At 41.1% G+C, this 23535-nt stretch overlaps 1 protein-coding gene across 1 annotated transcript in view; it reads right to left on the reverse strand.

The window, feature by feature from the left end:
• Positions 1-9997, reverse strand: part of iglon5 (IgLON family member 5) — a 110453-nt gene extending 100456 nt beyond the window's left edge. The window contains exon 1 of the mRNA XM_031740717.2: positions 9408-9997. Within this exon, the coding sequence (XP_031596577.1) occupies positions 9408-9468 (61 nt within the window). The 5' untranslated portion in view covers positions 9469-9997. The remainder of the gene's footprint in view (positions 1-9407) is intronic.
• Between the last annotated feature and the right edge of the window lie 13538 nt (positions 9998-23535).

Consider the following 23535-nt stretch of genomic DNA (forward strand, 5'->3'; position numbering starts at 1 on the left):
CTGATCATAAAAAAAAATCTAATTAAAGGAAAATCAATAGCACTAGAACAAGTCCTTCAACATTTTTTTGGTTTTATAAATGCTCTGTAGAGCTGAAGTGAAATGCAATCTTTTACTCAAACTTTTTTTTTTCATTTTTGATAAGCTGCCATCTTTCTTTTCTCTCTACTGTCAAAAGAAATCTTAATAGAAGCCCGACGTCAATAAAGCTTGATCATGATGGATTCAAGAGAGGATCAATCACGTCGGCCTGATTGAGAAAGCACCTGCACTGTCTGCCCCGCATTTGTCATGTCTGATTTAGCTGCCTCCCTGTAGCATACGGATCAATTCTGATTACAGATGTCAAACCCAAAATAACAAACAAAGCTAACTGAAGGTTTGATCAAGCAGATATTTACAGTAAACAGGCCAGCATGAGGCATAATAAGGGTTGCTTTTTATTTCCAGCGGTTCAGATATCTGAATATCTCATTCTTCAACACTATGGGTCTCGCTTTGATATCACCCTGATACTAAATTTGTTTTGTTGTTTTGCAAAGGTGTACGCACCTCTGCGTGCGTTTGTCTTGATGCTTCCCACATTTTCTTTTGTTTGCATCTCATCATCACATTATCACAAAGTCTATAATAGTTGTTTTTCCAACCTACTGCAGCAGAAATAGCTTTCTTTTTAAAGAGGCAGAGAAGCCCATTTCATCCAAGTCATTTCTCAAATGCCAGCTATTCCAATAAGATTTTACTCTGTCCTAAAATACAGTGCTTGTTGTCAGATAGATATTGACTTGTCAGCAAAAACACTATGTTGTATTAGAGTACTGTTGCCCAACATTAAGCAGCTAATTGCCCTTTTCTGACACCTTCATTATTTCTTAATGGAACTGAAGGTCTGCTGGCCGGATAAAGGTCACATCGATACAGCCTGTGCCCCCTTGATGGGAAGAGAGTGAGATGTTTTGGTGCTGTGACAAAACGATTTCACAAAGTCATTTCTAAAGGGAGAGTTGCTAAAAAACTTGCTTTTTAAAGCTATGTGTGGCTTCAAGCACTATATTTAATCTGCATATCAAACATTATATTAACCCAGTAGACTTTGGATGACAGGCTCTGGCAATCATTTTTATTGATACATTTCCGTGTGCTCTACTTTTGCAATAACTGCTGCAACTAGGAGTGAACAGCAACCGAATGAGGACGGGAAGATAGGAGAATTTTATTTGCGTCCCCAGAATCATATTATATATTGCACTGAGCATAATTTGGGCAAAACCCTTTATATATTTAATATTCATTCTCAAGACAAGAAATAAAGTAATTGATATGTGTTGTAGCACAGCCTTGAAATGTTAAAAAGAAGCTGATTCTTCAGAAGAAATTAGAAAGTCACAGTGCCACCCCAGGAATGATATTACACAACAAATTAGGTAAGCCCTATTCATCTGCATCCCTCAGTAAATACAGGAAGAAAAATGTGATTGAAGCGCAATTTAAAAGCATGCTATAACCTTGAAATGACTTAAATAATCGGAGTCGAAAAATGTGCCCCTATTTGTTCCGATGCTGGTCCAAACACTAATGGAATTTCGCTCAGTGCATTACAAAAACTGGGAAAAGCTGCAAGGGCTTTTAGTGTTATCCAACTCCGCGTTTAATTAGCGAAATATCATAACACAATAATACAGGAAGCCTCTTCTCCCAAACCCAATTAAGATTCTATAGCACACGAATGTTTAATGAAATCTCACCTAACATCCCAATTAACACAATAGGACCACGATATCACGAATACGATATTTTCTTTGATCTTCTGATTCAAAATGATTTTGCAGCAATTTTTAAGCATCAAACACACTGTGCTTAGAGAAAGGAATCAGACGCTGTGGAACACTTCCTGCAAGTCAATTTATGGCCTGTCACAGACAAATCCTTAGTGAAATTCTGGCTAACTGAGTCTTTACTGTCAGTATGTCATGCTAACATAGACACTTTAATACAAGAAATCCCACCGGCACCTTCACAGCTGGAGCCGGAGCCACATGCCAGCCGCAAACTACAAGAGAATTGTGGCATATCTCTAAATAGCAGCGCAAGCTCGGGTGGATGGCACCAAGCACTGTCTGCAACTGGGCATCAACATGATTTGTTTTCCTAATTATGTAGCTTTCCAAACAGCAACAACGAAACACGTAGCGCTGACATTTGATTGCTATGTTGGCAACTTAAAAGGCTATCTAAATATGATATTTTATGTAGTCTGGATTCTTGACAAGCACCAATCCACTTGTTATTATGTGGGCACACTGCATGAGCATCTTATTAGAGGTGTGCTGCCTCACTGGAATGACTCCCTAATCAGTGGCATATCACATTAGCACCAGCTCCTTAATGCTGCAATATCACACAACAAGTGACCCTGAAACAATTTTACTACTCCCACTCACAGCAATATCACCCAAACACAGTTTTCATTGGCAGGATAAACCTGCCATGTTTTTTATTCCACCTAATCATCTGGCTGCAGAATCAATCCATCTCGATCACTGCCTGTTGCGGGTCTTTGAATTCCTCCTCCCCTTCCTCCCTCACACCATCTGTCTCTCTTCCCTTGCTCCCTCCCAACAGCCCTCCTTCAATCATTTTTTCATAACTCCTCTATCTCTCTGGCCTGTCCATCCTCATAAGCTCCCTCTGTCTTTTTCCTCTGCTTTTTCTCCTCTCGGCATTAAACATACATTGCATGCTCCGAAAGCTGCATGTAAAATGCATCCTGGGCACCAGAATTTCATGGAAATGCGAGAAGAGATCAGCTGATGAGTGGGTGCACAGTGACAATGACAGTGGCCACGCCTGATTCGTGGCAACATGTTGGCCGTCTCAGCTGTTGACCGGCTCATTATCATTTAGAGATACTCGCTGCACAAACTGCAAACACCCACACGGTCTGCTGCTAACTCCTGACAGGAATTAAAATTACGCGAAAGTCAGGAAGAGAGAGACTCTTACTATTATAGTCACTATTATAGAGTGCCAAAGTCTGGGAGCTCTCTCTCTCTCTTGCTCTCAGATGGCTTTTTTTGTTCCCATGGAAGACAGTGTTGGTATGTGGTGCTCGTTAGCACGCCCTGTGTCGCTTCTCCACCCCTCACTAATGCCTCTTCTCTCTGTCTATAAAAGTCTGGGACACAATTATCCCCATTTTCTGTTGCTCTCGTTCACTCTCCATCTTTCTCGTTCACTGCGAATGAGTGTCTGGAACACAATTACCCCTGTTCTCCCCCTGTCTTCCTTCCACTTTATCCATCCCTCCCCATTCCCTGTCTCTCTTTCCATCTCTTATGGCTTCAGGAGAAGTCTGTGAAGGGAGCAGCTGCTGAAATATTTATTGATCTGTTTTCCTCAGTTTTATTTATTTCTCCCCCTTCCTTCTTGCTCTCCCTTCCCCTTCGCGCAGACCCGGGAACACCTCCAGCACCACGAGATGTCAGAGGCAGCAGCGCGGCTGAAAATCCACAACATAAAACCATTATTTAGCATTTGTTGCACCCAGTAGTTTTACCTGTGTAAACAAAATAAGAGACGCGAGGGATGAAGGCAAATGTAAGAACAACAGACAGGCAGCCGCATCAAGCAGAGCAAGAACAGATTGAGCGGTGAGACATGTGGATCGTTCGACATATTTTTATACCAACATACACTGCAGGGGGCTGTTGATGGGAAAGACCAAGGTGCTGCTCTTTTTTTCACTTTTTTTTGTCTGTGTAAAGGAAGTTGTACACAACTGCTGGCTATTGAAGTAGTAGTAGTAGCCATGGCAACAATGCCCGGAGCAATTATAATTGCAATGGGAACGGCGTTAATACTGGACTAAATGGATTCACAGATGAATCTTACGTTATCTCCGCATAATTAAAGGGCTTCTGTGCTATCATACGCCCCCATGGTAAATATCAGCGCAGTTAACCAGGACTTTTGAGGTTACTCCAACAGCGAGCAATTCAGCAGTCGTTTGAAACTAATGTTTTTCTCCAGCCTTCTGTTGTAGCACAAATGATTAAACTTTCACACACACACAAAATGGGACATGAACACACCGAGGCACAAAAACGCACACAAAGCTAAGTCCCATCGCCAGACATGGCCTGCATTAGTGCCTAAGCCTTTTCCATTGATTTGCCGGCGAGCTCCTTGTCTTTTGGTAATGAGGACAGGGAGAAAAGCGGGACCCTCGTCCCTCCCGGCTCCCTGAGGACAAGCCGCCTGCACTAATCTGAATTGTGTTTCCAATGACACTAACTCTGTGGCACAAAAAAAGACTAGAAGGAAGAGGAATAGAGGCAAGAAAATCACAAGCCATTCTCTCTCTCTGTTTCTAACAGTATTCATTCCTCCTAAATGTATAACATCTCCACATAACCAAACAAGAAAACATCTGTTTCTTGTTTCTCCTTTTCCCTGCAGATAGCTAAATCTGCACTGTGGACTGAAGTCTTGCAGCCCAAATGGAAGAAATTTGCACTGTTCAGAGACTTATTTGATTTCTCTATGTGAATGCTATTGAGAAGAACATTGAGAGTTATTAATAGCCACACTGATGTATATAAAAAGATGTCACGTTTTCACTGACTTTCCATTGATTTTACTGCTAACACCTTTAGTGGGAAAATTGCTGAAATTCATCTTCCCAATGGCCCAAGTAAAGGGACTATTCCACGGTGTGTGCGCACATATGTTCAATAGTCCATATGTCCCTCTGTGGGCACAGGTCCACATGAATACGCAAGCCACTGCTTACTACTGCTTCTACACCCACTCAGCTACCTTTTGAATGATCCTTCACTTGGAATAAATAAAACATAAGCCTTTAGGATTTATAACACTGAGAAACCACCACTAAAGTTCATATTCAGGCTGGGAGTGGGAGAAGAGGAAGATGAGGGGAGGTTGTAACAAAATGAATTACGGTGGTAATTTTACTCTGTATAACCACGTGTCCCAGGTTGAAAGCAGTCTGGTTACTTTCCATTACACTGAACTCCATATCCTATATTTTAACTATAATTATAAGTGCAAACAAGCCTCGCAGTAATTATTATTTATGACACTGACATCACATGTAATTGCCAATCATGCCAAACCAATACGTGAGGCCCATGAAAGTGTTAATCATGACTGACAGGAACAATCTCAAGGGCAGTAAGGTGATGCTGAACCCACCTACCAACCACACCAGTACTCTAGGTAACCATCCTCAAAGGACTTGACCCCCATGACCTCTCGGGTGACGGAGAGGTCAGATAGCTTCAAACTCTATGAGATGCAGATTTCAGCTTCAGCATGACAGATCAAACAGTCATTGCTTGAGGAGTTATTCATCCCTGATAAACTAATTGGATATGCTGGAAAACGGCTGGAAAACCTCACATAGAAAGGCAACAAGAACCAACACAGCAGAAGTCATTTTCTGTTTTGGTCTTTTGGTCATTTAATACTATTGTTACCGCAACTGCACTTTTAATCTGTTTTATGCACCCATCAATCAACTTTGGAGTGTTCTGTTCTTGTATGCCGGAAGCAGAAGTTCCCTACTGCAGACAATAAAGATTAAAATGAACTGGTTGCATTTTACAGTCCCTGACGTGCATCCTTAAAACCTTGATTCGATACAAATACTGCTAGTGGTTGCCATGAATCATAATTCATCATGCTGCATTCACAATTCAAGTAAAGTTACAATAGCCATTTCATTTCTGGTAGTAGTATTTAATTTAGACAATTCAAGTGATTTCACACCATCTTAAGTCAGAAGTAATGACTTTTGGTACATTTGCAAAATTCTTCTTGTGTTTTAAGACTGGAAAAATCTCAACTTTATTCTCCTCTCTATTCCACTTTTTTAATATGAGGTTTTAAAAAATAATGTACAGCAACAAACTTACGTATCTATCAAACCCATTCACACAAACAGTTTATTATATCTAAGATTTCCCCCCTGATGGATGCATCAGGGGCAACTCCTGATTCGGTATCTTGCCCAGGGATACTTTGATGTGCAGACTGGAGGAGCCAGGGAGCAAACATCTGACCCTCCTAATGGTAGATGCCCCACTCTACCTCCTGAGCCACAGCTGCCCCAGTCACAGCTGAGTGTTCTTTAGGTCTGATCTGCTTCACCACATGTGAGGAAATGATTCAGTGTATGACGCTCAATGCTCTGCACTAAAGTCGACCACACAACAGCGAGCGAAATAAAAAAGCAAAACCTTCAGGGAAAATATTCAGACCACAGGCCCTCTCAAGGCTGGTCATACCTCCAACCTTAGTCCCCAAGGCTCTTCAGTCCAAATCCAGGCCCTCTTACTCCAACATTTGCAGATACATAAAACCTGCCAAAATGGCAAAGCATTTGTAAGCCAAACATGGAGAACAACAGCACAGAGAGACCGTGGATTTCAAAGGGAGGGAGAAAAAGCAGAGACCCCTCCAGAATAGGAGCACTAGGCATCTGTTGATGCTGGCATCTCCCTTCTCTTCATCTCCAAGCCAAGACTGGTGATCCAGTTGAATGTGTGTGTGTGTGTGTGTGTGTGTGTGTGTGTGTGTGTGTGTGTGTGTGTGTGTGTGTGTGTGTGTGTGTGTGTGTGTGTGTGTGTGAGATAGAGAGAGAGAGAGAGAGGGGACAGGGAAGAAGGAGGTGCTTACGTGCTAACATGTGCAATGTGCATTGACCCCACTTGGCCCCCATATGTTGCTGAAACAAGAAGGATGGCGGGCTACAAAGTGACCCCACTTGTTTTCACCTGTGTTCCTGCCCTGCACACTTCCTCTTACCACAACCTCCATCATGTTGGTGGGAAGACCCATCTGTTGGGCTATTTAAACGTTAGTAACTTACTATGTTTTGTATTCAGTACACTGTCAAAGTTGAATTTCTTGAAATGGTTCCGATCCATGTCTGTAAGGTAGAAATCGTTCAACATCCAAATACAGCATTAACATAATATCCTTTGAAATAACCTTAAATGTCCTCTGCTGTGACCTTTAAGCTGGAGCAATTTCTCTTGTCATTTTCACTTTTTCCCAAATCAGCGAGGCTGTTATTCTCATTATTAGATATTTCAGGTTTCTGTCATAACAGAAATCATCTGAACAGAGGGTAAATTGTTTAATTTTGTGTGGAGGTGTGTGGAGATGGACTCCAGCCTTAATCTTTCATCACTGGCCTGGTTCACTGATGAAACAGTTTTGGAGTAATTGCAGGCAGCTTTTGTGCAAGAAATATGCAGATATTTTACTGCACGTATGAGCGGCCATCCACCATTCTAGCCTAATGGTACTCATGCATTTTAAGAAAAAAGAGAAAATTAATGAGGAAGAGAAAGGTATGATGTCGAGCCAGGGTCTGGCTGTAACACCCATGGAGAGGTTTGTGCATTCACACGCCAAGCCAGTAGGAAACCTTTGAATAGCCTAATGGTGTTATGCAGCACAGAAAAGACCTTTGTTGACCTGGTTGGTATGGCACTGTAAAGTACAATCCTGCTCTCTTAAAAAATATTTGTCATTCATGATATGAATGACTAAATGAGTAATAATAAGGGGATGAAATATCTCCAGAGGAAGAAAAGTCTTCAAATGAATAACATACCGTAGAAGCCGTACAACCATTTAGAGATTTTCATCTTGTACATCATTAAACAGGAAATAACAACTCACAGGAAATAACAAATCCAAATCTACTAAACAGTTTTGGTCAACCATTTAAATCACACACACGACACTTGCTTGAATGTCAGGGGCACAGATTCAAAAGATTATTCCACTGCTGCATGATTTATCAACCAGGGAACGGTGCCCTTTTAACAGTCTTGTTCTTCCTTTATAATGCATGCTCTTCACCTCAAAAGATGGACACACTGTGGACCTACAGAAACTCATAGGAGCAGGCAGGAACTCTCTCCAAGATGAATTTGGTGTGCACAATTCCCATCAATACTCAATCATTCCTCAACTGTGGCTTAAATTATCGGTCACACCTTCACGTCACAAACCCCCATAGCTCCAAACGCAAACCGCTTAAAACTGAAACGAGACTCAATGGGATTGCAGGGCTCGTTTTGTGAGGTGCTGAGCCTATTGTGTTTGTGTGCTGTGTACATCCTGCAGGGCAGTCCGTCTGCTCGCTGCCTGGTGTGGAGAAGGGGCTTGCTGTGTCAAGCCAACCATGACCAGCTGGGCTCTCCTGCCCACAAGGAGCCCAGGCGAAGGGGGCTTGGGCCCGTCTGCATCTGCAGGTTGTTAACCTCACATCTTATTGCACTGACACATCAATTATTGTTATTAAGGGCCAGAGTAATTTATTTATATACTGATTTCCCACAGGATGAAGGCAGGACTAATTGAGCCAGGTGTGTATATTTGTGTGTTCATGCGTGTGTGCGAGTGTGTGTGTTTTTCCATGATGGATGGGCAGGGGGAAATTACAGTGCATGGTGAGAATCTGCTGCACAGGTTAATATATGGTGGGACATCCCATAGCATGGAGAGATTATTAGAGGAAGATATTAGAAGATTTTTGAAAATCAGCACTCCGTGACAACAAAAGTTTGTGTTCCTCATAATAAAGAAGCCTAAATACCCTTCACATCTTCTGGGCTGTGAAAGTTATCTGAGCACTAAACAGTTTTAAGTGGAGGAATTTCAGAGGAGATGAATGAAGTGTGTTTGTCTCTTTTGTAGAGCTGTAGGGAGGATGTTTTATAGCTGTAATAAAACAGGGAATTAAAGCTTGACTACCCAGCGAGCGCATATTGGAAACCCTAAGCCTTCCCAACTGTCCATCCTTCAACATGTAGCGCTCTGTCTCTCTCGACCTTGGTTTTGAAGTGAGAGAACAAAACACAGGCTATCTCCCGAGTCTCTCTGCATTGCTACTACCCTTACTCACGTTAACTTCACAACCCCCACCCGCACTGATGATGCGTCGTGCGCGAGGGTTACCGAGCCGTCCATGCCACGTAAAGGAATGTTAACAGAAGACCGCGGATGCGAGTCTATTCTTTCCTTAGTCAACATCTTAATATGCATCACTCGTGCTTATACACTCAACCACGAGGTTGGCTTAGAGATGAACCTGGCGCTGCGCTCACGTGTACGCGCATACTGGTGTGCGCCCGCACAAAAACACACACAGCATTTCTCCACATCTCCGTGTGTAAGCAAACAGAAGGCTGGAGCGTAGTACACGGCAGACACGCGTGATTCACAAGCAGGTAGAACACCCCCCTCCTCATCATCATCATTAGTATTCACCTCCACAACCGCTTTTCAGAAAATGAAAGATGCATGCGTAGAGGCGCAGCAGCACAGAACCGTCAGCACATCACTAAAGTAGCTCATAAGGAACTTACCTTTAGACAGCAGAACCAGAATCAGAGCAGCAAACACGTTCCGCAAGAGGGGGCAGCCCATGATGGAGTTCTGATTGATTTTATGCTTGTTTTTTTTTTTCCTTTTTTGCAGCCAAATGTCTCGGTATTCCTCCCTTAGGGTGCAGTTGCAGGAAATCTGATTAAATATATATATTTTTTTTTTTAAAACAACGACCCAGTGAACGAGTGTCAACAGTAATAGTCCAAACGCTTCTACATGTGAGTGGATGAAAACATCAGTCTTGACTTTTCCTTTTGGTGACTCCCGTTGGAGAGAGAGGGGTGGGTAGGGCTGTTTATCTTCTTCGGAGCAAAATCTCTCAACCAGAAAAAAAATTACAGCAGAAAGAACAAATATCCCAGACACTTGATTGGCTTTTTAGTTCACTGAAGGACAGAAAAATATTTCAGGAAACGCATGAGAAGAAAGGTTAAGATGTAAACTGTCCGATGACCAGATTTAAATTTGTTTTTGGCACAGAGCGGGATGGGGTCTGTGTGCGTCCTGGCCAAAAATTAGCCTTCTCCGTATGTCTCTGTTGGTATGCAGCGCGTCTCCTCGCTCCGCACTCAGCGCGTCGCAGGCAGCAGCACTGAATGCGAGACTCACGAAAAGAAAAGAGTCTGACTGACAGTTCGCACAGAACCCCTTCTTCCAATCGCCGGTCCCGAAGCAGGAGGCGGGATTTACGATTGCGCCGATGTCTCGCTCAGAGAGGCAGACCAGGGGCCTGCACCGGCCAATCGAAGGAGTGCGGTGGGCGGGCACAGCAAGAGGCAAAGCACGGCGCGGTGATAATGCAATGTGATTTATAGCCGGTTTGGTGATGCTGCAGTACTCAGAGAAAACAGTCCAGAGGGCGGGCACGCAGGCGTTGTAACTACAGGGGCACACAGGTGAAGGCTAAGGGACATGTGAAGCCACATCGGCTCTGCTGGTAGGCTTTGGACATGATGTATGAAAACGAAATGAGGGAGAATGACAGGTTATCTTGTCGTGGGAATATATTGCCCAGTTGATGTAATTATATGTCAGGGGATACAGAACGGGGTGAAGTTTGTGAAGAGCACGAAAAAACTGCACACTTTAAAGTTTTGCGCTGGACTGATTAATGTCTGTGGCACTGCAGAAAATTCCCCATCTGATTACGCTCCTGACTTAATGGTAGGCAACATAAACCCATTTAGAGAGACACTTTATATTTATGCAGGAGTCCTAATGAGCCATTTGTAAACATGTTAGTGTCTGTGCTGCATCTGGTACTAAAAGCGAAAAAAGCAGTTGCCTATTGTAAAGATCTAAAGGGCCATTCACACTGTGAGTTAATCATCTTGCTTTAAAGCTAAAAAGGAGACACAGATAGGCAGATGTGAATCTCAGAAAACTTTGATAACATTTTTTTTTTTTGCATACTTTCCCAACATTTGCCAATTCATTACAGTCATATTGCATCACATCAGCTGGCCTTTTCAGTTAGGAACACACAGCTTATTCAGTGCCCTGGAGTATATTCTTTTTTTGCAGAATTGATCACATCCTTGAGACTATTATTTTCATATTAGCTGATTAACTGTTCCATTTGTTTCTTTATTCCCAGGATAACCAATTAATGCTTTATTACCCCTAAGTGCATAAGTAATAAAGCTTTGCTGGTGATTTATAATAGATAGTTAGAATAAATACAGCTGGGGATAAATGGACTACATGTCTCCCTCAGATGAAAGATGGAGCAAGGTGAACGGACAAGCACTAAGAAAACTCTGATTAATGAATTAGCTAATCAAAGCTCAGCATTAGTTATGTGTAGAGGGTGATTTGTTTATAAATATTATTCAATATTAATTAGATCTAATAAAGTAGAGTGAATCAGGAGCCAATAATGTTTATGATATTAACCACTGGCTGCTGTTTTAAAATCCTACTGTCTGATTTCATTATTTGTGATGAAGAAAACGATCCGACAGAGACATACAATCAATACAAGTCCTCTTTTTATTTTGCCAAAGGTATAAAGATCACAGGAGCACCAGCATAAAGACAACAGGTCTTTCCAGAAGCCTTTCTGCGTGAGTTAAATGTTCTGCCTGTGCCTGCCTGGGTTTCCTTCCACATTAAAGAGACCTTCATGCAGGGTTAATTGGTGTTTCTAAATTGCCCATAGGTTTAGATGTGAAACAAAGCACTTAAGTGTATAGAGCGAAGCACTGTGTAGATTGCTCATAGCGTGAAGTGCTTTGAGTGGTCAGTAATGCTACGAAAGAGCTTGATAAATGCCAGTCTAGGTCTGGTCTTTGGCCTGAATTGTGTTATTTTTTATTTAAAAAAGGGCTTATACACCTTTTACCATATGCTATTGTTTGCACAAAACAACTCAGCCAAGCACAGCATGGTATACTGTTCCTCTAATCAGCATATCCTCCTCCTGCTCTTCAGCTGGACGTTCAGTAAATGCCGCAGGACAGCCATTTTACAGCGTCCACATTAGCATAGAAGGATTGGCTCTGTGTGACGCTAAAAACTCTGATCCAAACAAGAGATACAGTATTTGCACTTGGGAAGCTTCATTAATGGTATTCATGATTGCAATCAGTAATTCAACTGAGTTCCTGTGTACTCACAAATATTATTTATAGACCTGTCACAAATTGCAGTTTGTTTGTACTCTGTTGTTCCAAGTTTTGCGATAAAAGTAGAAACACCTGAGAAAATGTTGACATAAATTTGCATTTTGACGCAGACTTTACACAGCCAATTACCCTCAGACCTCGTCAGCTCCCATCAAACTGCGTGACACCTTGAGCACAGTGTAAGCAGGCAAGCGGAGCTGAGCCAGAGGAATATTTCTTAATTTTTACAAAGAGTGACATGCATCATCATATGTAAATTTCTGCTTCCTCCCACGATGAAAAAGTGAGGCCAAAGTATGGCAAGGTACTAGATATTTTTGCTGAGCACTACAGGCTTGTGAACCGGTGGAAACATCGTTTGTCCCATTTTGTTTTTAGGTTTCTTTATTTTTTTCCTCAAAATTACACAAGTTAGCTGTGCAAATTGTGGGCTGTAAGTGAAATAAAAACATGAGTCAGAAGGACACACAGGAAGTGGGTTAACAAGTATTACACTGCAAATATAAATTTATCAGTAGGCTTTTTTAAAAACTTGGCAAGGCTGCAGTCTTACAATGAAACAGAACAAGCAATATAGCATAAACCCACCTCTACCCAGCAGGACCTCAAGTGACATCGATGGGAATTCAAAGAAAATCAAAGCTCCCAAAAATATAAATACAAAAACATAAATTAATACATACATATAAAAAAATCACGATGAAAAGAAAACAACAGTAGAGGATGGATGTTCTGTGAAATATAAATCTATCTTTTTAATGTACTTGCTACATATAAACAACTGAAAAACTGTACACAATCAACTAGTGTTTATGGCATGTGATGATAAAGCAGCCCGACCATCATTTTCTCCTATTTTGTGCTTCATCTTTTGAGAGGTGCCAATTTGAGCACACGGCAGATATTTCATGTTGGAGCTACAAAGATAAATAATCATTTACTGAATAGGGGTTCTCTTATCATTTGAGGGTGAAATATACAGGAATGAAATAAAGAGCGTTATTATCTCGTCATAGGTTCTGATTATTCACTTCAGAGTCATTATGGCTGTTAAGTCTGGTTTAATGTTTTCTATTTTATTAATATTTATTATTATTTTTTTATCTGAAGGCATTAATGGTCCAGTGTCTGGTTTTTGCCTCACGGAGGGCGAAACTGCAGAGAAGAACATGAGCAATCATATTAATCCTGCATCAGTGTGCAGCATTGAGAATTGAGCTGGGATTGAGGGCTCCTGCAGACTGGGAGAGGCTGCACTAAACAAGAGCTCAATAAGACCCCCTTTCATCTCAAACTGTGTTGATGGAGGGCACATGTTTGTGATGAACAAGTAGAAAATGGAATAGGAAACAAAAATCAATATAATAGCACGAAAAGATAAGTACATAATACAAGTTGCAAAGTACATGTTTAAGGTCAGGAATGAGCATGAGCGTGTACTTCAGCAGTAATTATAAATGATGGCTGAAGGCAAAGTAATGCAAAAGACCGGCTGAGGCGAAGTGGCTGCGCGGGGCTAAAGCTTAAAGAGGGACTGGGCACCTTTTTTAGAAAAAGAAATTTGTAATATACTAGCAGAATGAAAAGACCCTCTTACTGACAGTGGAGCAGGAGACACTGCCGAGGAGGAAGACCTCATCTTGTTCCAAAGTAACACTAATTAGAGTAGTCATATCAGAGCTCTGACCTTTAGTAGATTTTCTGTTTTTAGCTTCAGTCTTTAATTTCTCTGTAAGTGAAGGTTCTTTTAGCCGCAGTAACCAATTACTGCAACTAACTTTTGTCTTAATAATTCCATTCTCACTGCAAAAATGTTACACTATCACCATTCCCATGTTTTGTGACTTCAGTGAGTGACCATTTTCTTGTAGTTCTTCTTGTACTTGGCTAACAAGCGTCACGGTGCTGTCGCGGTGCAATTAAACAGAGCTAGCATGCTTCTTTCCTGGCTTTCTTGTGGCAAACTGTTAGAGTCACTGTGTTTTGTTTTTTGGTTTTATTGCTCAGTATAACTAATGTACGAAGGGGGTCATGATGCATGGCTGAGTATGAATGGCCACAGTGGGATTGAGTGCATCATTACTCAACAGGAGGAGGAACATTGAAGTTAGTTTGATGGATTATAACGTTAAAACACATTGGTGTATGATGCATTGTAGCATGGCCTGTGTGTGCACAGGTTTGTCTGTGCTCAAATGTGCAGTATATGCCTGACTCTATGCACCTATCACCCACAGGCAGAGTCGCTCAGACAATGTTAGTGCCTAGGCTGGAATGACAGTAATTTCACACCCAATTAATAGAGTACAAAGCAGACCCATACTATAATGTCAAATGTTGGCACCTTGACTGTAAGGACAAACACAGAAGGACACGTCGCCAAGCTTGTCTGGAGAGAGTGGGGCAGTTTATGCAAACATGTCTGACTTGGAGTACGTCTGGCTGGGGAAACCTGTCCCTGAAGTGTCTGCTGTAGAGCTACCAGTTGGGCTGAGATGCCCCACCAGCCTGTTTAGTATGGTAATGTGTGGAGATGCGGGCACAGGCACATTTTCCTTCTTTCCCTTTGCTCCATCTTTAAGCCCCCCACATTAATTGGCATGGCAGAGGCATCAGTCACTTGGTTGTAATCACTGTCCCTCTGAGAACCCCACAGAGAAGGATTGAAGGGAAGCGGGACACAGGCAGAGCGAGTGAGAGTCTTTGGTCTTGAAAGGCTTGTCCTCTGAATTATGTCATCCCAAGAGGTGCAAGGAAGCATACAGACAGGGAGGGGAAAAGCAAGAAAGGATGATATGGAACAAGGAGGGATAAGAAAGAAAGAAGCTGAAGAGGAAATTGTGATATGAGCTCCCTGTTGCCAGGAAAATGGAGGACTGCAGATGGAAGAAGGCAAGAATGGGGAAGAAGTAGGAGATTCATATGGGGGATTACGGACGAAGATTGATAGCTGGATCTGTGGGACTAGGTGTGGCGGGAGGTGTGTGTGTGTGGAGGGGGGGTTGGGATATTTGATTGATGTGAAAAAGATGAGATGGAAAAAAGCTGGGAGTGGTAGGTCAGAAGAAGATGAGAGAGGTCGATTGACGTTAACACTTCGCCTGTAATTTAATTGGTTTTCATCCTGTGTAAACTTTTAAAATTGAGAAAAAATGTTAGGATAGAACAGCTTTAGATTTTAATTTAAAAAAAAATGGATTCTTTAACCAGAACCTGCTTATTTAGTTCATTTCCACCACTGACACAACTTTTGCTGCTAGAGCCTCACTAGTTAATGTTATTACATCCTTTTTAAGCACACAATTGTTTTTATTGACAATTGCTGCTGCCACAACTTTCCATGTTTGCAAAGTACCTTGAAATAGAGAAAGTGCATTCAAATCTGAAGAGAAGACAAAGAAAAGCTCGACAAGAGAAAAGAGGAACAAAAAATGTTTAATGGAAGGGAAAAAATAAGAAGTGAATAAGAAGTGGAGACTAAAAGTTTCTCCCTTTGAAGGTCAAATTGAAATGATCTTACCCCTGCTAATCATGAGTGTCTGGGCAAGTGTGTGTGGGCATACATGGGCATATATACATGGATGTGTTTCCTCATAGGCATGGAGTAATAGTAATAATAAATGACAAAACAAGGCACAGGAAGAGTCACCTTTTGAGAACGGAGCCCGAGCGCGTCAGAGAGTTCGGCCTTGAAACCAGATCAAAGCGTCGAGCCGAGCCGTAATAGATGATGGAATTTAATCATGTCTGCTGCTTAACACTCTCTCCTTCTTTTGCGCTCACTCTGTTTTATGGCTTTTAAAATGCAACTGCTATTTTTCATTCGTTTTAATTCACCACTCTATCAAATTTTTCCATCATCGCAGCATTCTTACTTTCTAGATCCAAGTCACTGGTGTTATTGAAGTATAATGACAAAAAAAACATCAGCATAATTACTTTATTAGAGAAGACTGATGTCAGAACGGCCAGTCATGTTTCATGTCACATCATTGCCTTAGTTAGCGTCCGCTGTTTGCCTTGTGGCCTTGAGGAGGCTTTTGATGCTGAGCGCTGTTAATTTTCCTCTCTCTGAGAACAAGTTCTGCCTCTCACTCCGCAAACGATCCCCTTCTAATTAAAAAAAAAGAAAGAAGAAAATCTTAATGATAGCACTTAAAGAGCATTCCTTAAGCCATTAATCACCTACATATCCTATAGATATGGGTAACAAAAAGCAGAACATTTAGCAATGGCAAAAACAAAACAGTTTGCTTCATTATCATCAAGAGTACTTTTGTATCCATTTCTATCCATAATTGTTGTGCTTAAAGCAGCAACTCATTAATCAATGATAAATCTGTTGGGATTACTGAACTCTGACTCAGCAATAAAGGCGCCACAGACAGGTCCATAAAAGCAGTTCAGTCTGGTGAAAATGTTAGAAAAGATAGGGCCACACCGTGAAACACTTTGCTCAGAGCCTGAATTGGTGGTCTCGTTCCAACAGAAATGTGGCATTGATGAATAACAGGTTTCTGACGGTAGGTATCTATCAAGGATAACCACGCCAAGTGCCACAGTTTTAAGCTTTGAGCATGTCTGCTTATGACTTGCTCACATATCATCTTAGCCACTCATGAGTTCTCTAATGGATTCTCTGCCCTGGTAGTCTTCGTCGCTCGGTCTCTTTTATTCTTTTTTCCTTTAACCACACTAAAGCACTTTTCTTTTTCCCCCCAGTTGTTGTCTCACTTTCTTTCTTTTTTTTATCCCGTCTCTCACCCATTATGACTGTCTTCCCTCTTCAACCGACTATTTGTCTCGCCCCGTTTTACCTTCTCTCTGCTTCCCAACTTCAGTTCAGTTTCCGTCTACCCAGCTTGAGCCCATTCAGCAGTAATGAGTGCAGCTTAAGGTGGGGCTGGCCTGAGGTGAGCTAGAGAGAAGCAGGGAGGTTAATGAGGAGAGGAACCTCGCTTTTTGCCTGAGGTGTAAAAAGGGAATAAGTGGATGAGTGAAAAAGAGAGAGAGCAAGGCCAGGGACACAGACAAACAGACAGGTAGTTCTTACATTTGCAGTAATGAATTTAGCAGATGCACAAATGCACTCCTGCCTCTCAGTGTGACCGTAGTCAAGCAAGACTGGCAGTGGGCTGTGTGCAAAATGAGAGCTATATGTTTAAATTAATAGTTGCTTTTTAGGACCATGTGAGCATGTGCAGCTCTTTTAGAGTCGTAATGATCCATAAATCATCTGTGATTATTATCACAGTATCTATAATTTGAGTACAATAAACAATTAAGCCACTGGGAATCATCAGATTTATTATTATCTGTTAATTGCCTCTCCAAGGTTCCCCTGGTTAAGAAAAGTAAAAATCGAATGATAATACACGCTGTCAGACACACAAGGCAACCCACACAGTCCAGCAACTCTGCCAAGAGGAGGTGAAAGAATAATGCTACTGTAGATATTCTCATTTATCTTAAAGATCACTAGGGACTGATATTACCATGGCTTTAATGAAGAGAGGAAATGAATTATGAATAAAAGGGAATAAATAAACAAAAGAGTTAATAAATGATGATAGTGTTATTGATGATGCTTTTATCAAAGTGCAAATTAGTCCAAAGTAAGAACATTAAGCTAACCTAAAAATAAACTTCTCCACTGACGTCTAGTCACCTATAGGTGACATCCATTTCTCTACCATCCTTCCATCCCTCCCTCCTTTCTCCTGTAACTACTCTCATCCTTTTTTTCACTCACAAATCAATCTGCCTCAATTTGTGCAGAATTGATTTCACCATTTCTTATCATTGACACAATTCTGCAATCCGCTCTCGCCAGCTCATCCAGTCCATTCGCCTTATATGTTTCACTCTTTTTTACTCCTCTATCGCATTCTCTATCTACCCTGCTCCAGTTTCCACTGCAACTCATTACATATGTGCTTCCTTTGCTCTGTCCTCTTACTTGGTAACCTCCACAGAGTTCTGGAGCAATGTCTTGATTGGATGTGGCTGGCATTGCTAAGCGTTCTGTGCTGCAGAACTGGTGCTGCGCATGCAATATGTTGGCAGCCATTAGTTCATTATCAGCAGAGTGCTGATGTAGCTGCCGTACAGTTTTGCAAGAAAGATTACCAAGTGAGAATGTTTGTTTCAAAGTCAGTATACTGATAATAAGAGATGCTCGAGTGCAGCGACAGAGTGAATCCATCATTTGCCAAGCCTTTAGCAGCAACACATGGAGCAAGTTTTCAAAGCAGAAGGAAAAATTGCCAAACATGTAAGTACCATATTGACTTCTGTTCATGGCTTAATGAAAAATCCAGTACATTCCTCTCAGAAGCAATATACAGCTATGTCTCGTTGCCTTTCAAAATAATGAGTGCCTGGATTTAAAAAAATGCCTCCTGCCTGTGTTTAAACAAACTAAAGAGATGATTTCTGACACTGAAAAATAAATGCAACCGTGGAAGTCAGATAAAAAAAAAAATAATCCACTGAATGATGAATGAAGCCCTTAAACCTACAAAAGCATGCTAAACATGCAAGTTGTTTTGTAGTATTAACTTCAGCGCTGCCTCATAGTATAACAAATGTTTTTACAAGAACCAGAGAGGGCAGCTATCGATTCTTTCAGCTTAACCCCCAAACTATTTTGAAGAAGCAGCTAAATGGCCTTGCACACGACTGTGCTGTGTTTTTATTCTTGTCTTTGATAGTTGTGTCTCAGCTGTTCAGCAGTTGCTTGGAGACATTTTTTTTTTTTGCCTCGAGAAGTACCGCAGTGTGGGACGTGTGATTGATGGGGGAAAATGAAAGAGAATTGATAAGCAGGTTTCAACTGACAAACAGAAATGTATACAAATGTATTTACACTCATCATCACTATAAACTTCCCATCAGTTTGTAGACTTACCGAAATTCTAAAAGAAGCTAAAGTCAGCTGTTTGTGCGGTTCAATCAGACAAGCATTTACTGCTAGATTTATTCATTTCCCCTCAAAACTCGGCAGCATCCCCACACTGTGATGGTCTCCAATGTATTAACAGAGACCTATAATCAATCTGTGCCACACTGTATTTTCTCAGAAGGTTTCTGCTGTGTTTGTAATGCTCGCAAAGAAAAAAGATTTAGAGGAAGAGAGGAAAAGAAACAAGGGCTGAAATTGTGAGATGAAGGAAGATAAAGCGCTGTGTGAGCTGAAGTATTAAAGGTTTCAACATGACTTTGATATGCCTACAGTGCATTCAATTCTATCCAGACACAGATTCAGCACTCTTGATACCGAACTAGTTGGCTTTTAAAATCAATTACTGCACAGAACTGAATACGCTAAGTGGAATGGAATGTGCCATTAAATGTTTGATTGTTTATGGTGCTGCCATTCATTTCTTGGCTGTGCCTTAACCCATTTACCATGGTCTATCAATAGACATTTAAACAGTCGTATACCGGATATGCTATACTGTTAATGTCACGGTTCTGGCACATTTGCTTTGAGCTTGGACCGATTCCCAGTGAAATCATTAATCAAAGTAGGACTGTCATCAGCATCGCTCCTTGATTATCACACACTACTGTAATTAATTTATTGATTGTAGACAGCGCCAAGCTTCTCTGCAATTTGTGTAAAAGAGTTACAGTTTTGCCCTTCCCCTCTGCCCTGCTTACTGGTCACATATACCCCTCATTTCACCCAATAATTAAACACATTCTACCCTTCCAAAACATGATTGAACATTTGTCAATTTGAATCGAACACCTCAGCGGTGATGCAGTATCTGTCCTGGCTCTGAGACGGTGCCAATCAATGATGCATCACCGGCTTCTCAACTTGTCCGTCCGTGTTGCTCTGCATTTCAATCACCCAGCTGATATCCATCTATCTCTCAGCCCCTGCAGCTTTTTCTTCCATCGCTTTTGACCTCCCTCAAAATCTCTTTTCTGGATTCACATTGATCAAGTTTAACCAGATGTCGTGTCCAAGTTTTGGGTGTTATTTTTGAACTGTAATGTTCTTAGTGAAATGATACAGGACAATTTGGAGTGGAAATGAACACTGAGACTGAATGCTTTGTCTTGTTTGATAGAGTTGTCATGGCAGGACGGCAGATGTTGTTATAATGCTGTTCACTGAAATTTCTGAAGCTAACAGATTTGCAACTCAGTGAGAATCTCATTATCATGCATTTGCAAAATAGCATCACCTTTAGGATAATCTATTTTGGCATTGAGACCATGGCAGCATGCCACCTGTTAGGAGGCCACCAACTCTGAAAATCATTTTTTATGAGACAAAATTATTAAATAAAAGGATAATGGAGGTGTGACCATTACATTTGTCTTATTAAGTCCAAAAGCAATATTGTGTCTGCCACTCAGCTCCAAGTATAAATCTTTAAAAAGGCATCCAAATATATAATTCAATTTTCTAAAATAGATGGGCACTTTGCTCTGCAGCCATGCTAATGACTTGTGTGATTCTTAGAATGGGAATATTGGCTGGTTTGTCAACCACGTTGACTCAGACTGAAAAGAGCAACTGCTGAAAGAACTCACATTAAATTATAACGTTATCTTGTTTTTCCATAGTCCACACTTGTTTATGGCCAAATACCAGAATAATTACATGTCCACACTTTGTGTTAATGCATAAACATAAGTGTGCTATATACTGTAAAGATGTTACAATTGCAAACAATAGGTTCTGCAGCTCAGGGCAGGTCATGAAAAGTCATAAACATACCTGATTTATAACTGACAGATTTCTTCTTGATCTTCTTCAGGTCATGTCACGTTGACCTCTTCCCAGACCAGTTACTATTTTTAGACCCCTAGATGGCCTTTTTTGGTCACCTCCATGTATGACATTTCACAATGGACCTCAGACTTGCAGAGAAAGCAAACATCAACTTCTGTGTAAAACTGTCTGAGTGTTCTTGTCAAGGATCATCACCAGGGGGCTTCAGGCTATTTCCCAGAGACCAAACAGCAGTTTTCATTGGATGACGCTGCAGAATATAACTACGAGGTGAGGCATCAGGCAGCGGGAGCACAAACATTTGCTTGGTCATCTTTTTTTGCGCACTAATAGCCAGTTCAAGTAGAATTCCTCAGGTTCTACTGAAATGTCCTGAGGCATCTGAGGGAGACATTTTGGTGCAAATATGATGTGTAGCGTAAAGCGCCGGTGCACGGCTCATTACAGAATACTGAAGTGTTTTTTTAAGCCACACCAACACAGCGCCCGTACTACTCGCACACTGTAGGAAAGTTAAACAAATAGTTAGAATGGGACTTCTAAGGAACAATTTACAAACAGCAGCCACAATCAAAGTAGTCCATCCATCCGTGGATCCATCCACCTATTGAACCATTTATCCAACTTAGGGTTGTGTAGCAGATGGAGCTGTCATAAGGTGAGAGCTGGGATAACACTGAAAATAGACAATTATCAACCCACGCATTAACACCTACAGCCAATTTTGAATTGCATATTAAAAAGTATGCATTTGTGCTATAGGAGGGAGACAGAGTGTTTACTGCAGTAGTCATAAAAGGCCAGCAATATATATATATACATTATTTTCATGACTATAATGAAATATAGAATAAGTGGGGGAAATTAAGGTCTTATTCACCTGCTTCAAATGTTATCATATGATGGTTTTGACATGTCCCTTTAATACTTTTGCTTGTTTTTGTGCTACAAGGTTTCCCTGTTTCTTGTTGTGGTGTTTACTTTGTGCCTTTGTTCCTTTCCCTCGTTTACTGACCATCTGCCCCACCTTAAGTGCTTTCACATGTGATTTGTTCCCACCTCTATCTCAATCAACCCTCTGTGGATATTTAACCTCTTTCTCAGTTATACATCCTAGATTTATCTCCTTGTTTCTTTCAAAAAAAAATAAAAATCACTCCCTGCCTCCATTTCCTAATCGCTTTTCCTTGACCTCGACTGAAAACGCCACAAGGCAAAAACATATCAGCAGCTTATGGCATCAAATAAAAATGAACACTCACATGCCATTACTGCCACAAGTTGATTTGTTTGATGATGTGTTGCTATGAATTATGGGATGGCCTTATCGCTTTTCCTTTCATAAAGGATGCGCCAGTGTATCCTGTGCTAAAATAAGAAAGCACTGAAGCACCTTTCCAAATAGTCGGCTACGCAGAAACTTCTGGGTCACTTCACTCAGTTAAGAACTTTCTGAGGGAAATTTGAGAGCACATCCTTAGTGTCTCTCACCAAAGATGCAAGAGGGGGAGCTGAGGAATATACACGAGGAGAGAGAAGCTGTGGCAACAGTGTTGTTTAACTGAATGAGACATCTTTGCTTCTGAGCTGTCATTTTAAAGCCATGTCAATTAAATATGACCATAGGCTCAGCTGCATCATAAATTGTTCTAGCCCAACAAATCAATAAACTACTGCTGTATTTTATGATCTCAGAGCACATATGACATTTTTTATATATGGGACTACTTCTGATTAAGTTCCCAATACGGTATAATATGACACGATATGAGGCCAATTTTAATCACCAACACAGACGTACAGTGAAATGCAGTTCAGTCATTTCAGTCATGGAGCTGATCAACTGACTAACTGAAACGCACTATAAATACAAAGGACTGATTTTCAGAAGACTCCTCCTCCCACTGTGTTGTGTTTATTGCAGCTGTGTGTCATGCTGTCATCAAAGGTAAGAACATTTCTGCAAAGGACACACCTGTGCATCCTCAATTACAGCTAGCAAGCCTGCTCTCTCAAATCTCCTCTGTCCTCCAGATGCATTTTAGGAATTGCAATATCACTGAGACACTCTTCAGCATGGCACACTGAGATTGATTTCAGGGTCACAGGACAGAGGACAGAGGAGACAATAAGGCACAAATTAGAGATATGAGAAAAGCCTTTAGTTTTGTCTTTCACTCTGTCTTTGTCAGATTGTCTGCTCGCCTTCCTGAGTCTACCTCCTGTGTTCTCCTGGTTCTCTGCTTTGCGATCCTGCTCTCTTAGTGTTGTTTTGTGTATTTATTTGAATCAGGATGAATCTGATTATTTTTTTTACGGTGCAGTGTGTAAAATGTCATAACTAGATATCAATAGATTGCATACTTCAATCTACTGGATTCTGTCTTTTTCATTTACCCTTCCTAAATTAAGAGTATTATCCTAGCTATGGAGACCATTCATCTGTAGTGAGTGTAGACTGCCAGCCCGCCATTTACCTTAGCAATATTTCTGGTGTCGATGTCCATTAACTCTGGAGGTGGCTGTCTGTCAGTAAGTGCTGTTGTTTTTGCCGCTGTTAGCTGCTGTTAGTCAGCATTAGTCAAACTTTCTTCAGAGTAGATCTAACATTGCTGGACTTGGATGGTTAGCAAATAAAGTCATATGATGTGAGAATGTAATTGAACTGTTTATTAGAGGAAAAATGCGATTTTATAAGACACTCAAGCCTTACATCGCTCGGCA

This window comes from Oreochromis aureus, linkage group 11 (assembly GCF_013358895.1).
Source record: "Oreochromis aureus strain Israel breed Guangdong linkage group 11, ZZ_aureus, whole genome shotgun sequence".
NCBI classification, from domain to species: Eukaryota; Metazoa; Chordata; class Actinopteri; order Cichliformes; family Cichlidae; genus Oreochromis; species Oreochromis aureus.